Consider the following 19600-nt stretch of genomic DNA (forward strand, 5'->3'; position numbering starts at 1 on the left):
CCCCTGTCTGCCTCTGCAACTCCCTCTTGACCTTTTCTACCCATTTTTCTGTCTCTGCTTGCAGCCACAGTCACCTCCCAGCTTCCCCACTTCTCCCTGTCACCTATCTGATGATCATAGTTCAAATGGCACTTCCATAGAGAAGTTTTCCTTGAGGACCCCCAATCTAGGGCAGGTCTCTTTTAAATTTTCATTAACCATGTTTCTTTCTTAAGCACAGAAAAAAAAGAAAAAAGAAAAGAAAGAAAGACTGTCTGGCAATATATCTTTCACCATTTTTTCAAACAAAACATGCTAAGAGTTATATCTACTTGCTCAGGGGTAGGGAGTTTGTGGGGAAAGATTATATATTTCCAAAAGATTGTTGTCCAAGAAAGATGAGGATTAGATTGAGATATTTCAATCAAAAGTATGTATAACACTTTTGCATTACTTGAATTTTCCAAGCTGCCTACACACACATATATATATTATCTATGAGGTATATAATTATGTTTGACAAAGTGGTAGACTAAAAATTGGAAAAGAGACAAACCAAACTCTGAAGCCTTGAGAAGACAGAAAGGAAAATATTTGTAACTAAGAAGCAGTCCTTGGTGATTGTAGTGGGGAGTCCGTCTCCCCCAAACCCACAACCCTGCCCCATCCAGCCTGTGAGAGCCATGTACCACCAGTGGGCTGATGGCTAAGTCCATTGTCTGCTCTTTATCAGATATGGAGGGTGAAGGGCATTCCCACAGCCAGGAAGATGTGTTTATAGCATCCCAAATTCAAATCCCACCCCAAAAGTCCTCCCTGCAAGTAAAAGCAGAAATGTGCTCCATGAGTTTTGCAGGAATAGCCTGAAATCTGACCACCCAGCAGGACCAGTCTGGAACCTGCTGACACATCCCGAGGGCTAACTTGATGCCCCTTCAAAATGATAGGCAAACATTTACTCAGCCTTGCGATGAAAGAGATACTGAGGAATGTGTAGGAAGAGGATGGAAAAGAGACCACAGGTGGCTGTGTCTAACCTTTTCCAGAGTTGTCTCGGGTAAAATACGAATATTACAATAAGCAGAAGCCTCCCTTTCAGACAGCAGTTGAAGGACTACTTCTTGTTACTGGAAACTTCTGGCAGGGAAGTACCTTGGAGTGGGAGGAAGACAGTGGGCTGCAACTCCACCTGTAGACATCCGTTCAGACTGCCATAATGAACTTCCACAGACTGGGGAGCTTACACAACAGAAAGTTATTTTCTCACCATTTTGGAGGCTAGAAGCTCAAGTTGGAGGTGCTGACAGGGTGGGTTTCTGATGAGGCCTCGCTTCTTGGCTTGTAGAAGGTCACCTTCTTACAATTTCTTCACATGGCCTTTCTTCTGTCTGATCATAGGGAGAGAGAGAGCTGCTTGGTATTATTTTCTTCTTAGAAGTATGGCAGACCTTCAGAATGGGGTCCCACTCTTATAATCTCACTCAACCTTAATCACCTCCCTGAAGTCCCTCTCTCCAAATGTAGTCATACATATGTTCCAATAAATGTGTCATTAGCAATGTTGCCATTGTGCAAACATCCTAGAGTGGACAGTGGACTTACAAAAGCCTCGATGGTAGAGCCTACCACAGGCCTAGGCTATATGGCACAGCCTATTGCTCCTAGGCTACAAACCTGTGCAGCATGTTACCATACCAAATAGTGTAGGCAGCTGTTACTAACACAACGGAAAGTATTTGTGTATGTAAACATATATAAACATAGAAAAGTACAGTAAAAATATGGTACAAAATATTTAAAATACTACACCTATATAGGGCACTTAATAAGAACAGAGCTTGCAGGACTAGAAGTTTCTCTGGATGAGTGGTGAGTGAGTGAGTGATGAGTGAGCTTGAGGGCAAAGAACATTACTGTACACTAAGACAGGCCTTATAGACACTGTACACTTAGGCATCACTAAATTTATTTTTAATGTATTTATTTAGTAATAAATTTTTTAATTTATGAACTTTTTAATGCTTTAACTTTTTTTACTCTTTTGTATATATATATATTGCACTTTAGGTTCTGGGGTACATGTGCAGAAAATGCAGCATTGTTGCATAGGTTCATACATGGCAATGTGGTTTGCTGCCTCCATCTCCCCATCACCTATATCTGGTATTTCTCTCCATGTTATCCCTCCCCAACCTCCCTACCCCCCGCTGTCCCTCCACTATTCCCTGCCAACAGACCCCAGTGTGTAATGCTTCCCTCCCTGTATCCATGTGTTCTCATTGTTCAACACCTGCCTATGAGTGAAAACGTGGTGTTTGATTTTCTGTTCTTGTGTCAGTTTGCTGAGAATGATGATTTCCAGATTCATCCAAGTCCCTACAAAGGACACAAACTCATTGTTTTTTATGGTTGCATAGTTTTCCATGGTGGATATGTGCCACATGTTCCTTGACCATTCTATCATCAATGGACATTTGGGTTGGTTGCAGGTCTTTGCTATTGTAAACAATGTTGCAACAAACATACATGTTCATGTGTCTTTATGATAGAATGATTTATAATCCTTTGGATATATACCCAGAAATGGGATTGCTGGATCAAATGGAATTTCTATTTCTAGATCATTGAGGAATCACCACACTGTCCTCCACAATGGTTGAACTAATTTACACTCCCACCAACAGTGTAAAAGTGTTTGTATTTCTCCACATCCTCTCCAGCACCTGTCTCCAGATTTTTTAATGATTGCCATTCTAACTGGCGTGAGGTGATATCTCAATGTGGTTTTGATTTGCATTTCTCTAATCACCACTGATGATGTGCATTCTTTCATGTTTCTTGGCCTCATAGATATCTTCTTTTGAAAAGTGTCTGTTCATAACCTTCACCCACTTTTGAATGGGTTTGTTTTTTTTTCTTGTAAATCTGTTTTAGTTCTTTGTAGATTCTGGATATTAGCCCTTTGTCAGATGGGAAGATTGCAAAAAATTTTGCCCATTCTGTTGGTTTCCATTTCATTCTAATGATTGTTTCTTTTGCTGTGCAGAAGCTCTGGAGTTTAATTAGATCCCATTTATCTATTTTGGATTTTGTTGCTGATGCTTTTGGTGTTTTAGTCATGAAGTTCTTGTCTATGCCTATGTCCTGAATGGTTTTGCCTAGGTTTTCTTCTAGGGTTTTTATGATGTTAGATCTTATGTATAAGTCTTTAATCAATCTGGAGTTAATTTTAGTGTAAGGTCTCAGGAAGTGGTCCAGTTTCTGCTTTCTGTACATGGCTAGCCAGCTTTCCCAATACCATTTATTAAACAGGGAATCCTTTCCCCATTACTGATTTTTGTCAGGTTTGTCAAAGATCAGATGGTCGTAGATGTGTGGTGTTGCCTCTGAGACCTCTGTTCTGTTCCATTGGTCTATATCTCTGTTGGTACCAATACCATGCTGTTTTGATTACTTTACCCTTGTAGTATAGTTTGAAATAAGGTAGTGTGATGCCTCCAGCTTTGTTCTTTTTGCTTAGAAATGTCGTGGTTATGTGGGCTCCCTTTTGGTTCCATATGAAGTTTAAGGTGGTTTTTTCCAGTTCTGTGAAGAAGGTCATAGGTAGCTTGATGGGGACAGCATTGAATCTATAAATTACTTTGGGCAGTGTGGCCATTTTTACGATATTGATTATTCCTAACCATGAGCATGGAATGTTTTTCCATCTGTTTGTGTCCTCTCTTATTTCATTGAGCAGTGGTTTGTAGTTCTTGAAGAGGTCCTTTACATCCTTTGTTGTATTCCTAGGTATTTTATTCTCTTTGTAGCAATTGTGAATGGCAGTTCATTCTTGATTTGGTTCTGTTTTAGTCTGTTATTGGTGTATAGAAATGCTTGTAATTTCTGCACATTGGTTTTGTATCTTGAGACTTTGCTGAAGTTGCTTATCAGTTTCAGGAGTTTTGGGGCTGAGATGATGGGGTCTATGAATATACTATCATGTCGTCTGCAAATAGGGACAATTTGACTTCTTCCTTTTCTAATTGAATACCCTTTATTTCTTTTTCTTTCCTGATTACTCTGGCTAGGACTTCCAATACTATATTCAGTAGGAGTGGTGAGAGAGGGCATCCATGTCTTGTGCCAGATTCCAAAGGGAATGCTTCCAGTTTTTGCCCATTCAGTATGATATTGGCTGTGAGTTTGTCATAAATATCTTTATTATTTTGAGATACGTTCCATTGATACCTAGTTTATTGAGAGTTTTTAGTATAAAAGGCTGTTGAATTTTGTCGAAGGCCTTCTCTGCATCTATCGAGATAATCTTGTGGTTTTTGTCTTTGGTTCTGTTTATGTGGTGGATTGTGTTTATAGACTTGTATATGTTGAACCAGCCTTGCATCCCCAGGGTGAAGCCTGCTTGATCGTGATGGATAAGCTTTTTGATGTGCTGTTGCAATCAGTTTGCCAGTATTTTATTGAAGATTTTTCCATCTATGTTCATCATGGATATTGTCCTGAAGTTTTCTTTCTTTCTTTTTTTTTTTTTTTTTTTTTTTTTTTGGTTTTGGTATCAGGATGATGTTGGTTTCATAAAACGATTTGGGAAGGATTCCCTCTTTTTGTATTGTTTGGAATAGTTTCAGAAGGAGTGGTACCAGCTCCTCTTTGTATGTCTCGTAGAATTTGGCTGTGAACCCATCTGGACCTGAGCTTTTTTTGGTTGGTAAGCTATTAATTGCTGCCTCCACTTCAGCCCTTATTATTGGTCTATTCAGGATTTCAACTTCTTCCTGGTTTAGGCTTGGGAGGGTGCAAGTGTCCAGGAATTTGTCCATTTCTTCCAGGTTTACTGGTTTGTGGTCATAGGGTTCTTTGTAGTATTCTCTGATAGTAATTTGCATTTCTTTGGAATCGGTGGTGATACCCACTTTATCATTTTTTCCTGCATCTATTTGTTTCTTCTCTCTTTTCTTTTTATTAATCTGGCTAACAGTCTATTTTGTTGATCTTTTCAAAAAACTAGCTCCTGGATTTATTGATTTTTTGAAGGGGTTTTTGTGTCTCTATCTCCTTCAGGTCTGCTCTGATCTTGGTTATTTCTTGTCTTCTGCTAGCTTTTGAGGTATTTTTGCTCCTCTAGCTCTTTCAGTTTTGATGATAGAGTGTCAATTTTCGATCTTTCCTTGCTTTTCATGTGGTCATTTATTGCTATAAATTTTCCTCTAGACACTGCTTTAAATGTGTCTTCGTTCTCCTTGGTTTTGAAGAATATCTTTATTTCTGCCTTCATTTTATTGTTTATCCAGTAAACATTCAAGAGCCAGTTGTTCAGTTTTCATGAAATTGTGCAGTTCTGAGTTAATTTCTGAATACTGAGTTCTAATTTGATTGCACTGTGGTCTGAGGGACTGTTTGTTAGGATTTCCATTCTTTTGCATTTGCTGAGGAGTGATTTACTTCCAATTATGTGGTCAGTGTTTGGTTAGGTCTGATGTGGTGCTGAGAAGAATGTATCTTTTGTGGATTTGAGGTGGAGAGTTCTGTAAATATCTGTTAGGTTTGTTTGCTCCAGATCTGAAGTTCAAGTCCTGGATATCCTTGTTAATTTTGTGTCTCATTGATCTGTCTAATGTTGATAGTAGTGTATTAAAGTCTCCCAACATTATTGTGTGGGAGTCTAAGTCTCTTTGTAGGTCATTAAGAGCTTGCTTTATGTATCTGGGTGCTCTTGTATTGGGTGTGTATATATTTAGGATTGTTAGCTCTTCTTGTTACATTGATCCTTTTACTATTATGTAACGCCCTTCTTTGTCTCTTTTGATCTTTGTTGGTTTAAAGTCTATTTTATCAGAGAATAGGATTGCAACTCCTGCTTTTTTTTTTTCATATCTCTCTCTCTCTCTCTCTCTCTCTCTCTCTCTCTCTCTCTCTCTCTCTCCATTTGCTTGGTAAATCTTCCTCCATCCCTTTATTTTGAGCCTATGTGTGTCCTTGCACATGAGATGGGTTTCCTGGATACATCACACCCATGGGTTTTGACTTTTATCTAATTTGCCAGTCTGTGTCTTTCGACTGGGGCACTTAGCCCATTTACATTTAAGGTTAATATTGTTATGTGTGAATTTGATCCTTCCATTTTGATGCTAGCTGGTTGTTTTGCCCTTTAGTGTATGCAGTTTCTTTATTTTGTCGATGCTCTTTACCATTTGGTATGTTTTTGGAGTGGCTGTTAATGGTTTTTCCTTTCTATGTTTAGTGCTTCTTTCAGGAGCTCTTATAAGACAGGCCTGATGGTGATAAAATCTCTCAGCAATTGCTTGTTCATAAAGGATTCTATTTCTCCTTTGCTTATGAAGCTTAGTTTGGCTGGATATGAAATTCTAAGTTGAAAGTTCTTTTCATTAAGGATGTTGACTATTGGCCCCCACTCTCTTCTGGCTTACAGGGTTTCTTCTGAGAGATCTGCTGTGAGTCTGATGGGCTTCCCATTGTGAGTAACCCAACCTATCTCTATGGCTGCTTTTTGCATTTTTTTCCTTCATTTCAACCTTAGTGAATCTGACAATTATGTGCCTTGTGGTTGCTCTTCTTGAGGAATATCTTTGTCATGTTCTCTGTATTTCCTGGACTTGAATATTGTCCTGCCTTGCTAGATGGGGGACGTTCTCCTGGATAACATCCTGAAGAGTGTTTTCTAGCTTGAATTCATTCTCTCCATCACATTTGGGTGCACCTATCAAATGTAGATTAGGTCTTTTCACATAATACCATATTTCTTTGAAGCTTTGTTCATTTTTTACTCTTTTTTCTCTAATCTTGACTTCTTGTTTTATTTCATTGAGTTGATCTTCAATCTTTGATAGCTTTTCTTCTGCTTGATCGATTCATTATTGAAACTTGTGTACACTTCATGAAGTTCTCATGCTGTGTTTTTCAGCTCCATCAATTCATTTATATTCTTCTCTATGCTGTATTTTCATTAGCATTTCATCAAATCTTTTTTTCAAGGTTTTTAGTTGCTCTGCATTGGGTTAGAACATGTTCTTTTAGTTCAGAGAAGTTTGTTATTACCCACCTGTGAAGCCTGTTTCTTTCAGCTCATCAGACTCATTCTCCATCCAGCTTTGTTCTCTTGCTGGTGAGAAGTTGTGATCCCTTGGAGGAGGAGAGGTGTTCTGGTTTTGGGTGTTTTCCTCCTTTTTGTGCTGATTTCTTCTCATCTTTTTGGATTTATCTACCTGTGATCTTTGTAGTTGGTGACTTTCGGATGAGTGTCTGAGTAGACAACTTTTTTGTTGATGATGAAGCTACTTCTTTCTGTTTTTTAGTCTTTCTTCTAATGGTCAGGCCCCCCTGCTGTAGAACTGCTGGAGATCTACTCCAGACCCTGCTTGCCTTGGGATCGCCTGTGGAAACTGCAAAATAATAAGGGTTTCTGCCAATTTCTTCTTCTGTTATCTTCGTCCCAGAAGGATACCCGCCAGATGTCAGCCTGAGCTCTCTTTTATAAGGTGTCTCTTTAGACAAACAGGGGTTGGGGAGCTACTTGAGGAGACTATCTGTCTCTTATAGGAGCTCAGGTGCTAAGCTGTGAACTCTGTTGTTCTGTTCAGACCTGCTGGACAGGTACGTTTAAGTCTGCTGCAGCAGAACTTATAACCGCCTTTTTTTCCCAGGTGCTTTGTCCTGGGAAGATGGGGCTTTATGTATAAGTTCCTGACATGCTGCTGACTTTTTTCAGGGATGCCCTGCCCAGCAAGGAGGTAGCCTAGTCACAGTCTGCCAGCAGAGGCATTGTTGAGCTGTCCTGGGCTCTGCCCAGCTGGTGTGTGAACTTCCTTGCGGTTTTGTTTATAAACGTGTAGTTAGAACTGTGTTGGTAATAGCAGTCTGCCTCAGTAATGGTGGACTGCCTCTGTAATGGGGGACTGCTTCAGTAATGGCTGATTGCCTTGATAATGGCAGACTGCCTCTGTAGTGGTGGACTGCTTTGGTAATGGTGGACTGCCTCAGTAGTGGTGGACTGCCTTGGTAATGGCAGATGCCCTTCCCCCAGCAGAGCTCTACTGTCCTGGGTCCAGCTGCACTTGGTGTGAAACTCTTAATCCAGAGTGTTTCAGATTGCTGGTCTTTGTTGGGGTAGGACCCCCAAAGCCAGGTCACCTGGCACCCTGTTTCAGCCCCCCTTTTTTCAGTTGAGTGGGGAGATCTGTCTCCCAGGCAATCCAGGTGCCAGTTGAAACAGCCACCCAAATTTATGTGTTTTTTGCAGAGACCTGCTGCGCTGGCTGAAACAGCTATGCTGGAAACTCGTGGTGCTCTTCAGCCCAGGAACCTACTAGTCTGTGGGCAGTAATAACTCATTTGGAAATGCAGTGATCACTCACCCTCTGTGTTGTTCTCTCTGGGAACTGCACTCTGAAGTTGTTCCTAGTCAGCCATCTTGGATCTGCCCCTTTTTTTTACTCTTTTATAATGACACCTTGCTTAAACACACACATACTGTTCATCTGTACAATTTTTTTATTCTTATATTTATATAAGAATTTTTAAATTTTTTTCTATTCTTTATTATTTTCTATTTTTAAAAAATGTTTTATTTATTTAATTTTGTGTTTTTAAACTGTTTTTTTTTTTTTTTTTTTTTTTAAAAAAAAAAAAGAAAACTAAGACACAAACACACACATTAGCCTAGGCCTGCCCAGGGTCAGGATAATCAATGTATCAATATTACTGTCCTCTTCCTCCACACCTTATCCCACTGGAAGGTCTTCAGGGACAATATCATGCAAGGTTCTGTCATCTCCTAGGATAATAATGCCTTCTTCTGGAATATGTCCTGAAGGACCTGCCTGGGGATGTGTTATAGTTAACTTTTTGTTAATAAGGAGTACACTCTAAAATAACAATTAATAGAATAGTAAATATAGAAACCTAATAATATAGTTGTTTGTTGGCATTATGGCATTATGGAGTGTTATGTGCTATACATAATTGTTGTGCTATACTTTTATACAACTGGGAGCACAGTAGGTTATTTACACTGGCATCACCACAAACATGGGAATAATGTGTTGGACTATGACATTATCATGGCCATGACATCTCAAGGCAGTGGGAAATTTTCAGCTCTTTTGCAATCTTATTGGACAACTTTTTTATAGCTTTGCCTGACCAAAATATTGTTATGTCATGCATGACTGTTCACTCATATTTGGGGGTTAGGGCTTCAAAATACGAATTTAAGAAGGACACAGTTCAATCCATAACACCACCTCAAGGAACTTACCAAAGTATTTCTTCTTATTTTGCTGTTCATTCACAGGACTCTCCCTACAAAAAGTTATTTAATTTCCACTTTCTCCTTTTGTTGTATTTCTGTGGATGTTATGTTTTAGCACCTGAGACAGGTATTCACTGACTCTCTCCTTAATCCGGCTATGTTCCAACAAACGTAATAGAGCAGATTAGGACCAAACTCAGGGTAGTCAAAATCCTAGAACAAGTTTATCTGAACATACCTATTCTTGATATATTTTGTCTTGGAGCTATGAAAATTTTTAAAGCACATTTCCATTCTCCCTAGGCTTCTGGACCCTAATAGGCCACTTACTAGTTTATATACATATTTCAGCCCGTTGTTGAATTCCTTGACATTACAGGTGAAATTTGTGCATATGTGTGCTTATGGATTTTTCTAGCAACAGAGATCCAACTTTTCTCTGGCTTCTCCCAGGAGCATGTGATTCCAGCAAGATTAAGACCCAGTGCTCATCATCATTTATGACGAAGGAAAACACTGATAGGAATGCTTTTCTCTTGCATGTTTGTTTTCTAACATAAAATGATGCCTTCATAAGGAGAGCATCATCTTTTCTGCTTATCTGTGGCTTACCAGAATGCAAACATTTATATTTGTTTATTATAGGACAATCTGAAATTTTAAAGTGAAACTATGTTCCTTTATTTTTACCTCTCTCTTTTACATTCTTTAATTTTTTAGTAGTCAACTCATGTTTAGAAAAATTAAGGAATAAGTTAATCTTTCAGGAATTCTTAATAAGACTTATGACAACTATGCATATACTCATAACTACTTTCACATGGGACTTTGAGCTTTTTGTTCAGTTTCTAAGCCAGACAAATAAGTAGCAAAGAATTGGTAATTGAGCCGAAACTTTAGCAATAACAAGGAAATGACAATAGTGTTAATCCTATTAATGGTAATGACTTAAAAAAAAGTCAGTATTTTTTCATGGTAAATGTATTTAAACTTTATTGTGGATATGGAATCTGTTACCGTTGATTCTTTTTAAAGTTTCAACTTAAAACAATGAACTAATTTTCATAAATAAAATTATTTGTGTAGTCTTTGTGGATATTCTATCCATTTGGGCTCCCCCAGCCCATGTTTGACATTGACTCAATATGTAAGTCCCTGAGACGCCCTTAGTTCTTCATCTGCAGTAGCTATTGATTCTTTTCTGCCTCCCTTCTGTTCAACCTCAAGTGTAATGCTACCCTGAATACCCAAATCACAGGGCTCCAAGGACTCAAAGAGCTGTAGGTGATTTCGGACATTATGCAGTCATGCAAACATAATTGTAGCATCAAAGGAAAACATTCTGCCCTCATTGTGGGATTTTAAATCCATGCCTAGACTCACCATGCCTTTTGTAACTGATATTAATCATTGACAACTGAAAGCATTTTATTCTTGCAAGAGATCCCCAGTATATAGTCATAGCAATATCTAATAGCAAGAGAACATTTTTTAAAAGTAGTAATGGATGCTACATATGTGCAAGGATCATTTCGATACTCAGATAGGCAAAAATTGATTGCCTGACACTTTGTCTCCATAACAATGTCCTTTGTTTTCCCCCCTTAGGATGTTGAGAAGCAATCGAATAAGCTGTGTGGGGAATGACAGTTTCATAGGACTGAGTTCTGTGCGTTTGCTTTCTTTATATGATAATCAAATTACTACAGTTGCACCAGGGGCATTTGATACTCTCCATTCTTTATCTACTCTGTAAGTATGAAAAATCTTCTTTATGTATTTATCGAGCCATTTATTTTATTTTTTAATGTCTTTAATGCATTATTTTGCATTTCATTAAAATGTGATCAAGGGTCTAGGACCTAAAAAAAGACAAACTTGGTTACATCAAATTTATTTAAATTTTTTAAAAAAGTATTATCTATTATCTTACATTAAATTTTAACAAAAAAATACAGTATTGTTTAGTGAATTCTCTTTCATAATGATGTGATCAATGATGTAGCTTAATTCTAATTTTTAAAATTATTATAACTTGATAGTGCTGCATATAAAAGAAATGTTATAGATTTTTACCAATGTTCTCACGTTAGAGTATTTTCAATGTAAGTATTATAAATGGAGAATTGATAGGGTTATTAGCAATAAATTTCCTCAAAAGGATCAGCTGAACATGGGGGCTCACATCTGTAATTCCAGCACTTTGGGAGGCTGAGGCAGGCGGATTATTTCAGGTCACAAGTTCAAGACCAGCGTAGCCGACATGCCCAATCCCTGTCCCTACTAAAAATACAAATAAATAAATAAATAAATTAGCCGAGCATGGTGGCCTATGCCTGTAGTCCCAGCTACTCAAGAGGCTGGGGTAGGAGAATTGCTTGAACCCAGGAGGCAGAGGTTGCTGTGATCTGAGGTCGCATCACTGCACCCCAGTCTGGGTGACAGAGCAAGACTTCATCTCAAGAAAAAAAAAGGATCATTTGAAATGACAAGAGATATATTAGGATGGCCAGATCAACAATAAAAGCTGTTTACTAGAGGATATCTACTATGATATTAACAAAAGATTGAAGAAATAGGTTGAGCCTATCCAAGAGAATATTTTATGTAGACAGCTTGAAAATAAAGAATATTTGTAGGCTGATAGACAGAACTCAAGAAATGTAAATAAATAAATAAATAAAATTTAAAAGTAAAAAAGCCACATACCTCCAAACAATGTATTTCAGGTTTCTTGTATGTCAGTATCTAAAAAGCAGCATTTGAAACTATTAATTATATAAGTCATAAGATTCTCCAGTAATGGCAGCAGGCAAATATACTAATCTAACTTAAAAGGAGGGGAATAAAGATAGAGAAAAAAATTCATAGCTCAAGTTCTTGAAGAAATAATTTGAGAGAAGCATCCATCCATCAGTAAAGTACTTAATCCTCTTTCTGCATAAAATGTGACGTTTTACATCGAGTGACTAATTTGTGCATATTAAAGATGGCATGTTTATAAATAATGAGATTGTCAATAGGTTTATGCTGAAGTGGTGAGATGCCAAAAGTATTGAGATTTGTAGAAGTAAATTCATTTTTATAACTAGCATTTAATCAACTCAGCTGTCAGTTTAGATGGGAAACCTATTCTCTAGAGCAAATAAGAGATGGAAATCTTGAGATGACAAATTAATGAATTAGCTGTTGTCAGGTTAAACTCAATAATATAAGGTAATCAGCCTTCATCTTTATATTAAACTACTGCATTATCAGTGCAGAGAAGTTTGACAGCAAGTCAGATTTCTGACAAGTTTAAATTATTTCCAGATGAAATATCTATCAGGATCCACTGTATAAACCCCAAATTCTACCTTATCTTATTTTTTGCATGAAATTAGGTGAAGAATTACCTTATGTAAAAGTGTTGTTATTGTTTAAGTTCCAAAGTTCCAAGCATAAATATTTAAGAAAAAAAAAAAAAAAAAAAAAAAAAAAACATTCCATGTGCAGCATGTGATTCTGAGTATGAATGGGGAGCTGGAAATACAAAGAAGAAGGAATCATTTCAGGAGAAATAGTGCAGAGAATGGCAGCATGGGGTTTTGAGAAGATGAAACCCCAACTAAACCATGCATTGTTTGCCTGTGGCTCTTAGAAACCTCTTGGCCAATCCTTTTAACTGTAACTGCTACCTGGCTTGGTTGGGAGAGTGGCTCAGGAAGAAGAGAATTGTCACAGGAAATCCTCGATGTCAAAAACCATACTTCCTAAAAGAAATACCCATCCAGGATGTGGCCATTCAGGACTTCACTTGTGATGATGGTAAGAAATCCTTGTCAAATCTTTGGATGTCAGGCATTCACTTGCCTGTTCTGATGCAGCTTTGCACAAATGTATAACATAGTTCTGCTCAGCAAATAGTGACCGTGTGTCTTTGCTTTGTTGTCGGCGTTTTGTTTTAGTACCAGGACACTTACTTTCTCAGACTTTCCTTTCACATTTGAGTCTACTTGATGTACATTTCTGAATGTTTTAGAAGATTTTCTAGTTTTCAACTTGTGATAGTTCTTATTTATATAGCTTCATTTTAACATTTCTTTATTATCCCAGGCATGCTTTTTTTTAATTATCTACCATTTTCAAAGGAGAAAAGAAATGAACTTGCAAAATACAAGTTTTAGTAAATCTGACAAAAATACTAGTTGTCACTCTTTAATCCTTTTTCTATATCATCGCATTTGATTCTCATATAGCCCTATCAGGTACGTAGAGCAAGTTCTATTCTTATTGCCAGTCAACAGAGAGCTAATTTGAGCTTTCTAAATGAGGGGCCTAAACTTTTAAGTTAAAATACTCCTTTATGTCTCTTCCTGTCTGTTTTCATGCAGTTTCTGTGTAACTCACTTTATATTTACATACTCTAATTAAAAATATAATTTTTACAAATAATTTCAATTGTATTGGTGATTGTAATTACAGTTTACAAATTGCAAACCATTTTCTGGTATTCTTCCCTAGGCAGTCTGAAAGCAGTGCTATGTAGAACGTATGGTATCAATTTGCAAATGCTGAATGCCCAGTAAATAAATTATATAGCTGAAGACTCTTTGTTAAGTTAATTTAAAGGCATAAAATCCCTCTAGCACCTTCAAGACCACAAATCTGGGTTTTCGTGTATTTCCTCTGCAATTTAGGAAATGATGACAATAGCTGCTCCCCACATTCTCGCTGTCCTACTGAATGCACTTGCTTGGATACAGTTGTCCGATGTAGCAACAAGGGTTTGAAGGTCTTGCCAAAAGGTATTCCAAGAGATGTCACAGAGTTGTAAGTAGAGCTTGTCTTTCTTTTCTTTTCATTTTCCTTGATGATAAATGTTTCACACACACACAGGAATGGAGACCAAATACAAAATTTTACAATCTTCTTTGCAAATTATAGTCTAAGGATAATTAATTATTTTCCTGTAAAACGGTAAACAATGCAAATGCTACTTTAGAGGCCCTTGGGAATTGCTGTGTGTGTGTGTGTGTGTGTGTGTGTGTGTGTGTGTGTGTGTGTGTGTGTTTGCGCTATAGGATTTCTCAGTGCCTTTGCTATCCTAAGGTGTACTATGACTCTTCAAGAAACAATGGTAAAATATAAGGTGTCTTCCACATTTATTTGTTCCTATACCCCTTTTCTCATGAAGCAACTTACAAGACTAATGGCACATGAAATGTACTTTGTGAAATGCTTTATATTTAGTTTATTTACAGTCTAGGACATTACATATGGAAAACTTTTTTTTTTTAACCTCTATGACCCCTGGGAGAATGTTTTATCACATGGGACATTTAGTTTATTTACAGTCTAGGATATTCCGACAGGAATTTTTTTTTAACCTTTATGACAGCTGGGAGAAAAGTTTACCACATGGGATATATAATTATCTGGTATATGGAAGAAACTAGCATAATCTCTTCTTCCCTTAAGAAGAGATGCTGCTTTTGGTGGCTTGAGTCAAAGTCCTTTAGGTCTTAAAGGGTACGGGACCAATTATCTTTGACATTTTCATAACTGATATTTAACCACAAATTACATACCTAATATATACACATTGAGACCTTCTGCACTCCCACACTCCCTTGGCTGCTCATGCTACAATTGCAGAATGGAATTAATTAGAGAATATGCTGCCAGAATAATGATGCTTCCATGCCCCTTTCATCCCATTCCTTTGTCTCTAACCTAATGTCATATTCTTGATATATTTGATCTGAATGCAATTGAGTCACTTTGCCTCTAGTTTTTTTTTTTTTTTTAAATCTATATGGAACCATGGATCAATCATGATTTAAACCTAAATGTAATTTATGCAGATGTGTATCAGTCATTTATTTGAAATAAGCACGCACTTATTCCAAATGAGCAGGTTTGACCAACTTTTGACAGTGTGCAACATAGATAATGAGGTTCAAGAAGATGTCATTTCAGGTTTTAAGGATCTTATTTTCAAATCACGTGCAATTCTTTGAATCAAAAGTTTGATCCTGAATGGAACACTTAGAGGAGAAAGGCACAATCTAAGCACATGTGCACAGAACATGCCTCTTAAAGATCTGAACTGCTGTAAAGTGTTCAGTTCCTCTCTCACTACCAGTCAACTAGAAGCACTGTTTTATAGTGCTTGTATATGTGTGTAATTAAATATTTAATTCTTATAGTAATGTTTTTTATTTCAGAAGATCACATGGGGGTCTTCTGAAACCCTCCTCTGTGGGGAGGCTAAATGGCTATGGAACATTCTGTGTGCAAATCATTAATTTTATGAGTACACCAATGAAGAGCTTACACGCAGACCACCTTTGATGTTAAATCCCTTCTTCTACTACTTTAACTGCTCTATATCATGGTCCCTTTACTCTATTCCCATTAAGTAACTTTAAACATTTCTTATTAAACTTCACTGGACATCCTTTTTGGTTTATGCACTGTGCTAGCTACATGTTTCTTCAACTATACAAAAAGTTGAATTTTCTATTTTACTACAAATTATTGAAAAGTAGTCTTTTTTCATAAAAAAAAAAGTATGTTACAGAGATGAGAAAAATATTAACTCATCTGTTGTGAATTCAAGATTTACCCCCTAGCAAGCTTATTCGTGTAACCTTACTGAGTCAGCAGAATCCTTCTCAGCAGTAACATATAGGCATGTTTTATTAGAAGAATTTCATATGTGTATTAAATAATTAAAGACGCAAAAATTGGTATTATCAGTGGACTAGTTTGAACAAATGGTATCCATTATTTAATCAGTTCTATATAAATTCCCCCTTAGATTATTTTACATATAAACATTCATAGCTCACATTCTGAATCTTTTTGACCTTCTGGGTTTTCTGGAATAAAGGGAGAGTGCTGAATTATATAGGATGATGCTGCCCTCTAGTGGTATCAAGAAAAACAGGTAGAGGAAAGAGCAAAATGGAGAGGCGTGAAAGAAATAAATCATCCGAAAATTTAGACGTGATGAGTCATAACATAGACCCAATTATTAATCAAACATTCATTATATTTTTGATAACTAGTGCCTTTTATATCATTGTTTTCATTTTTAAATATTAGAAATAGATTGTTATCTTAGGCAACTTCTCAGCTACTTCCATATCCAGAAAAAATACCAACTTCAACCTGGAATCTTGAAATGAACCACAACACTGGGGTAGGAGGGGTCACATGTTTAATGTCCCAGAAGTGTTTGTGGGCACATCTGCAGCCAGATGGCCTCAGTTTCTGAAAGACATTTGTACTTCACCTTCTATGTTCTGGGAAAAACAGCCTTGGAAAGAGATGAAATTTATTTTCCTTATTGTGACATCATAGATATAACTTTGAGCGTTCGATTATCTTTGTGCCTTTCCAGTTAGCCCAAGGCCTATTTTCTGATTATTATTCTGATTATTTCCCTTTTACTTATATATGGTTATTTGATTGTTACTGTTACATATATATATATATAATATATATATATATATATACACACAATCAATTTATATTCCCATAAAATATCCTAATGTTATCATCATTAAGCAGATAAATAGTGGTTAAAACTATATTTAAACTTAAACCTAATATGTTCAAATCCCCAAATATGCCTTTAATGTGTCCATTGTTATTCACCAAGTGTATTGACACATAGTAAGGCAGCGGTGAGTGGTCCTGGCCACAGCAGCAAGATTTTGCTAGTAATTATTGCATTTCATGTATTGTGTTCATATAAACACAAGCAAACTGAAGGCTGACTAAAAATATGGTTAACTGAACAAACCTCCTTGCTTGCACACAGATGGCTAAATGCTTGGCTTGCCTTGTTAGATTAACCACAAAGAACTGGACTTATGAGTCTCTTCTTGGTTTTATAATTTAGTCTAAGTGATCCACAAAGAATTCTTCTGTATTGGACAACTCTCCTTTTTGTTTTTCTTTACTTCTCTTAAATAATAATCCATGCCTGGAACATGACATCTTAAATGAAAAATTGCCAAGGGGTTCCTTGCCTCCGTTAAGAGTACTGTACAGTGTACTTATTTTATGCTAGGCCACCATTACTGTGCAAGAAGATAATGTTGTGTCCTTGTTTTTAGGTATCTGGATGGAAACCAGTTTACACTGGTTCCCAAGGAACTCTCCAACTACAAGCATTTAACACTTATGTGAGTAACATATTGTACTTTTCTTTGACTTACTCTATTTATGGAAAGGGGAGATGGCAAGGGACAGAAGATTTAGTGAACTTTTCAGGTAATATAAATCATTTGCAGTTAGATGCTCCCCTCCTTGCTCATGTGGTTCTGCACCACTGGTTACATCTTCATTGAATATCAATCAGGTGGTGGAGTGTCAGCAAAAGGCCCTCCTCTCTTCAGAAAAGCACAAGTACCATGAAGTCTAAGTAGTCAGATAATTATGAAAATGTAACAAACCTGGATATTTGTATTAATAATGGTATGTGTTATTTTCTGACAAACAAAGGAAAGAAGGATACAAAACAATGCCTTTATTCTTGACTCTAAGCAAAAGATGGTAGGTGGAAATGACTTTGCCAAAAACATAAATTTAGTTTATGATGTTTGTTTCTTACACAAAGCATTATGAAGTCAGTTGCAGGTTTCTGGTATTAAAATTTATTTTATAAAATTCATATATATTCATGTAGTGTTTAAATTTGACAAAGATACTAATATTTTGAGTGTACATTTCAAAATACTGATTTTTTTAGCTTAAAATAACATCTTTTTTCATTAATGTAAGCAACTTTTAACCATCTTTAAGTTGTAAATACAAGAAGATATTTAAATCTACAAACATTTGATCGAATTATATGCACAATGTTTAAAAATTGATATAATCTTTTACATACAATACTATACTTTTAGAGTAGCCTTAGTAATTGAGAAAACTTTTCAGAACACACAAAAAATCTGGAAACAGATAGTAGATCCTAATAGAAAGTACGTTATCATTAGTTTAAGTCTATCTGATTTTAGGGTAAAAATGACTAGCATAACAAGCAGATTACTAGTGTTCCTAGAATCAGAAGGTTTATTTCTAAGTGGATTCTAGAAACCTAAGTAGCAAAAAATGTTACATGCCCAGTGTAAACTAGGTACGTTGAAGCTATTTAAAATTGCTGCTGATCACTTTCCTTAAAAATGTGGACAAATCAAACACTTTAAAAGTATATAGGACTATTTAAATGACAAATGATTAAATAACGGGAAAAGATATCCTCTGAGATGTCTTGTTCTGCTTCTACTTATTTATTTGATAGCAACAAGAAGTGCTGCTATTGCACTAATGCAGATTACATACATTTTGTTCTGTTAAATAAACCATTAAATTGCTGCAATTTCGAAAGGGTTGCTTTAGCAGAATTGGGTCATTTGTTGGACAGCATGTGATTACTTTCAAGCCAGTTTGAAATGACAAATGAGGATTTGTGGATCCAAAAATGGTTTTACTAGTGACTCCTTATACAGCTCTAGGCAAGTTACTTGTGCTAATACAGATACATTTATTTTTAAAATTTAGGAATAGTTCTTCAGCAGCTAAAAATATGAGTATAAAGCTCTTCAGATTCTTACCATTTTCACAATTTCATGGGTCCATTTTACTGACATTTTGGTATTTTAATAAAGGAATAGATTATCCTCAGCTTTTCTGAATCTTACATTTATTCATATATTTTTCATTTTGCTTCAGAAAAAAATTAAAGAACATATGTAGTTATTTAGTATTATATATTCTATATATATTTTAATGTATTTCTGACATGTACACACGTGTGTGTCTATACACACTCATATTTATTGTGTGTGTATATATATGTGCTGTATATATAATGAGAATAAGATCAAGTTCATGGAATGTCAGTTACCACCCATAGTACAAACTATACTTATAAACAGACGTCAAACATTGGTAAAAATTCAACATCTCTCCCATTTGCTTAACATTCATCAAACAAATATTTATTGAGGGCATACTATGTAACTATGACTCAGCCAGGGGCGGGCAGGAGCACAGACATTTTTATTGATGGCATTTTGAATGTAATTAATCAGGGATTCTTTCAGTGATCAAATTTGAGTCTGTATATCAGTGAACGTATGTATTAATAAGGGTAAAGTCTGTGTATCTGATAGGACTTTTGAGGATAAGGATTTCTCACCTACAAAGTTTATCTATCGCAAGTCACCTCCAAGGAAGCTCTCTGTAAAATATCAAAAGCTTTATGGAGATGGAAGCAGAGGTATAAAGGAAAAAGAACTCTGCTCTGAAGCTGCTCTGAAGTGAACTGACCCCTTGCGCACACACTTGGGTAAA

General features: G+C 36.4%; 1 protein-coding gene across 2 annotated transcripts in view; it reads left to right on the forward strand.

Annotated features, from left to right (window-relative positions):
* The window catches only part of SLIT2 (slit guidance ligand 2), a 377295-nt gene that overhangs the window by 284773 nt on the left and 72922 nt on the right, over positions 1–19600 (forward strand). For both annotated transcript variants that reach the window (XM_003927471.4, XM_003927474.4), the window contains 4 exons: positions 10856–10999; positions 12888–13054; positions 13927–14059; positions 17359–17427. In XM_003927471.4, coding sequence (XP_003927520.1) covers positions 10856–10999; positions 12888–13054; positions 13927–14059; positions 17359–17427 — 513 coding nt within the window. The remainder of the gene's footprint in view (positions 1–10855; positions 11000–12887; positions 13055–13926; positions 14060–17358; positions 17428–19600) is intronic.

Source organism: Saimiri boliviensis, chromosome 3, assembly GCF_048565385.1.
Source record: "Saimiri boliviensis isolate mSaiBol1 chromosome 3, mSaiBol1.pri, whole genome shotgun sequence".
NCBI lineage: Eukaryota > Metazoa > Chordata > Mammalia > Primates > Cebidae > Saimiri > Saimiri boliviensis.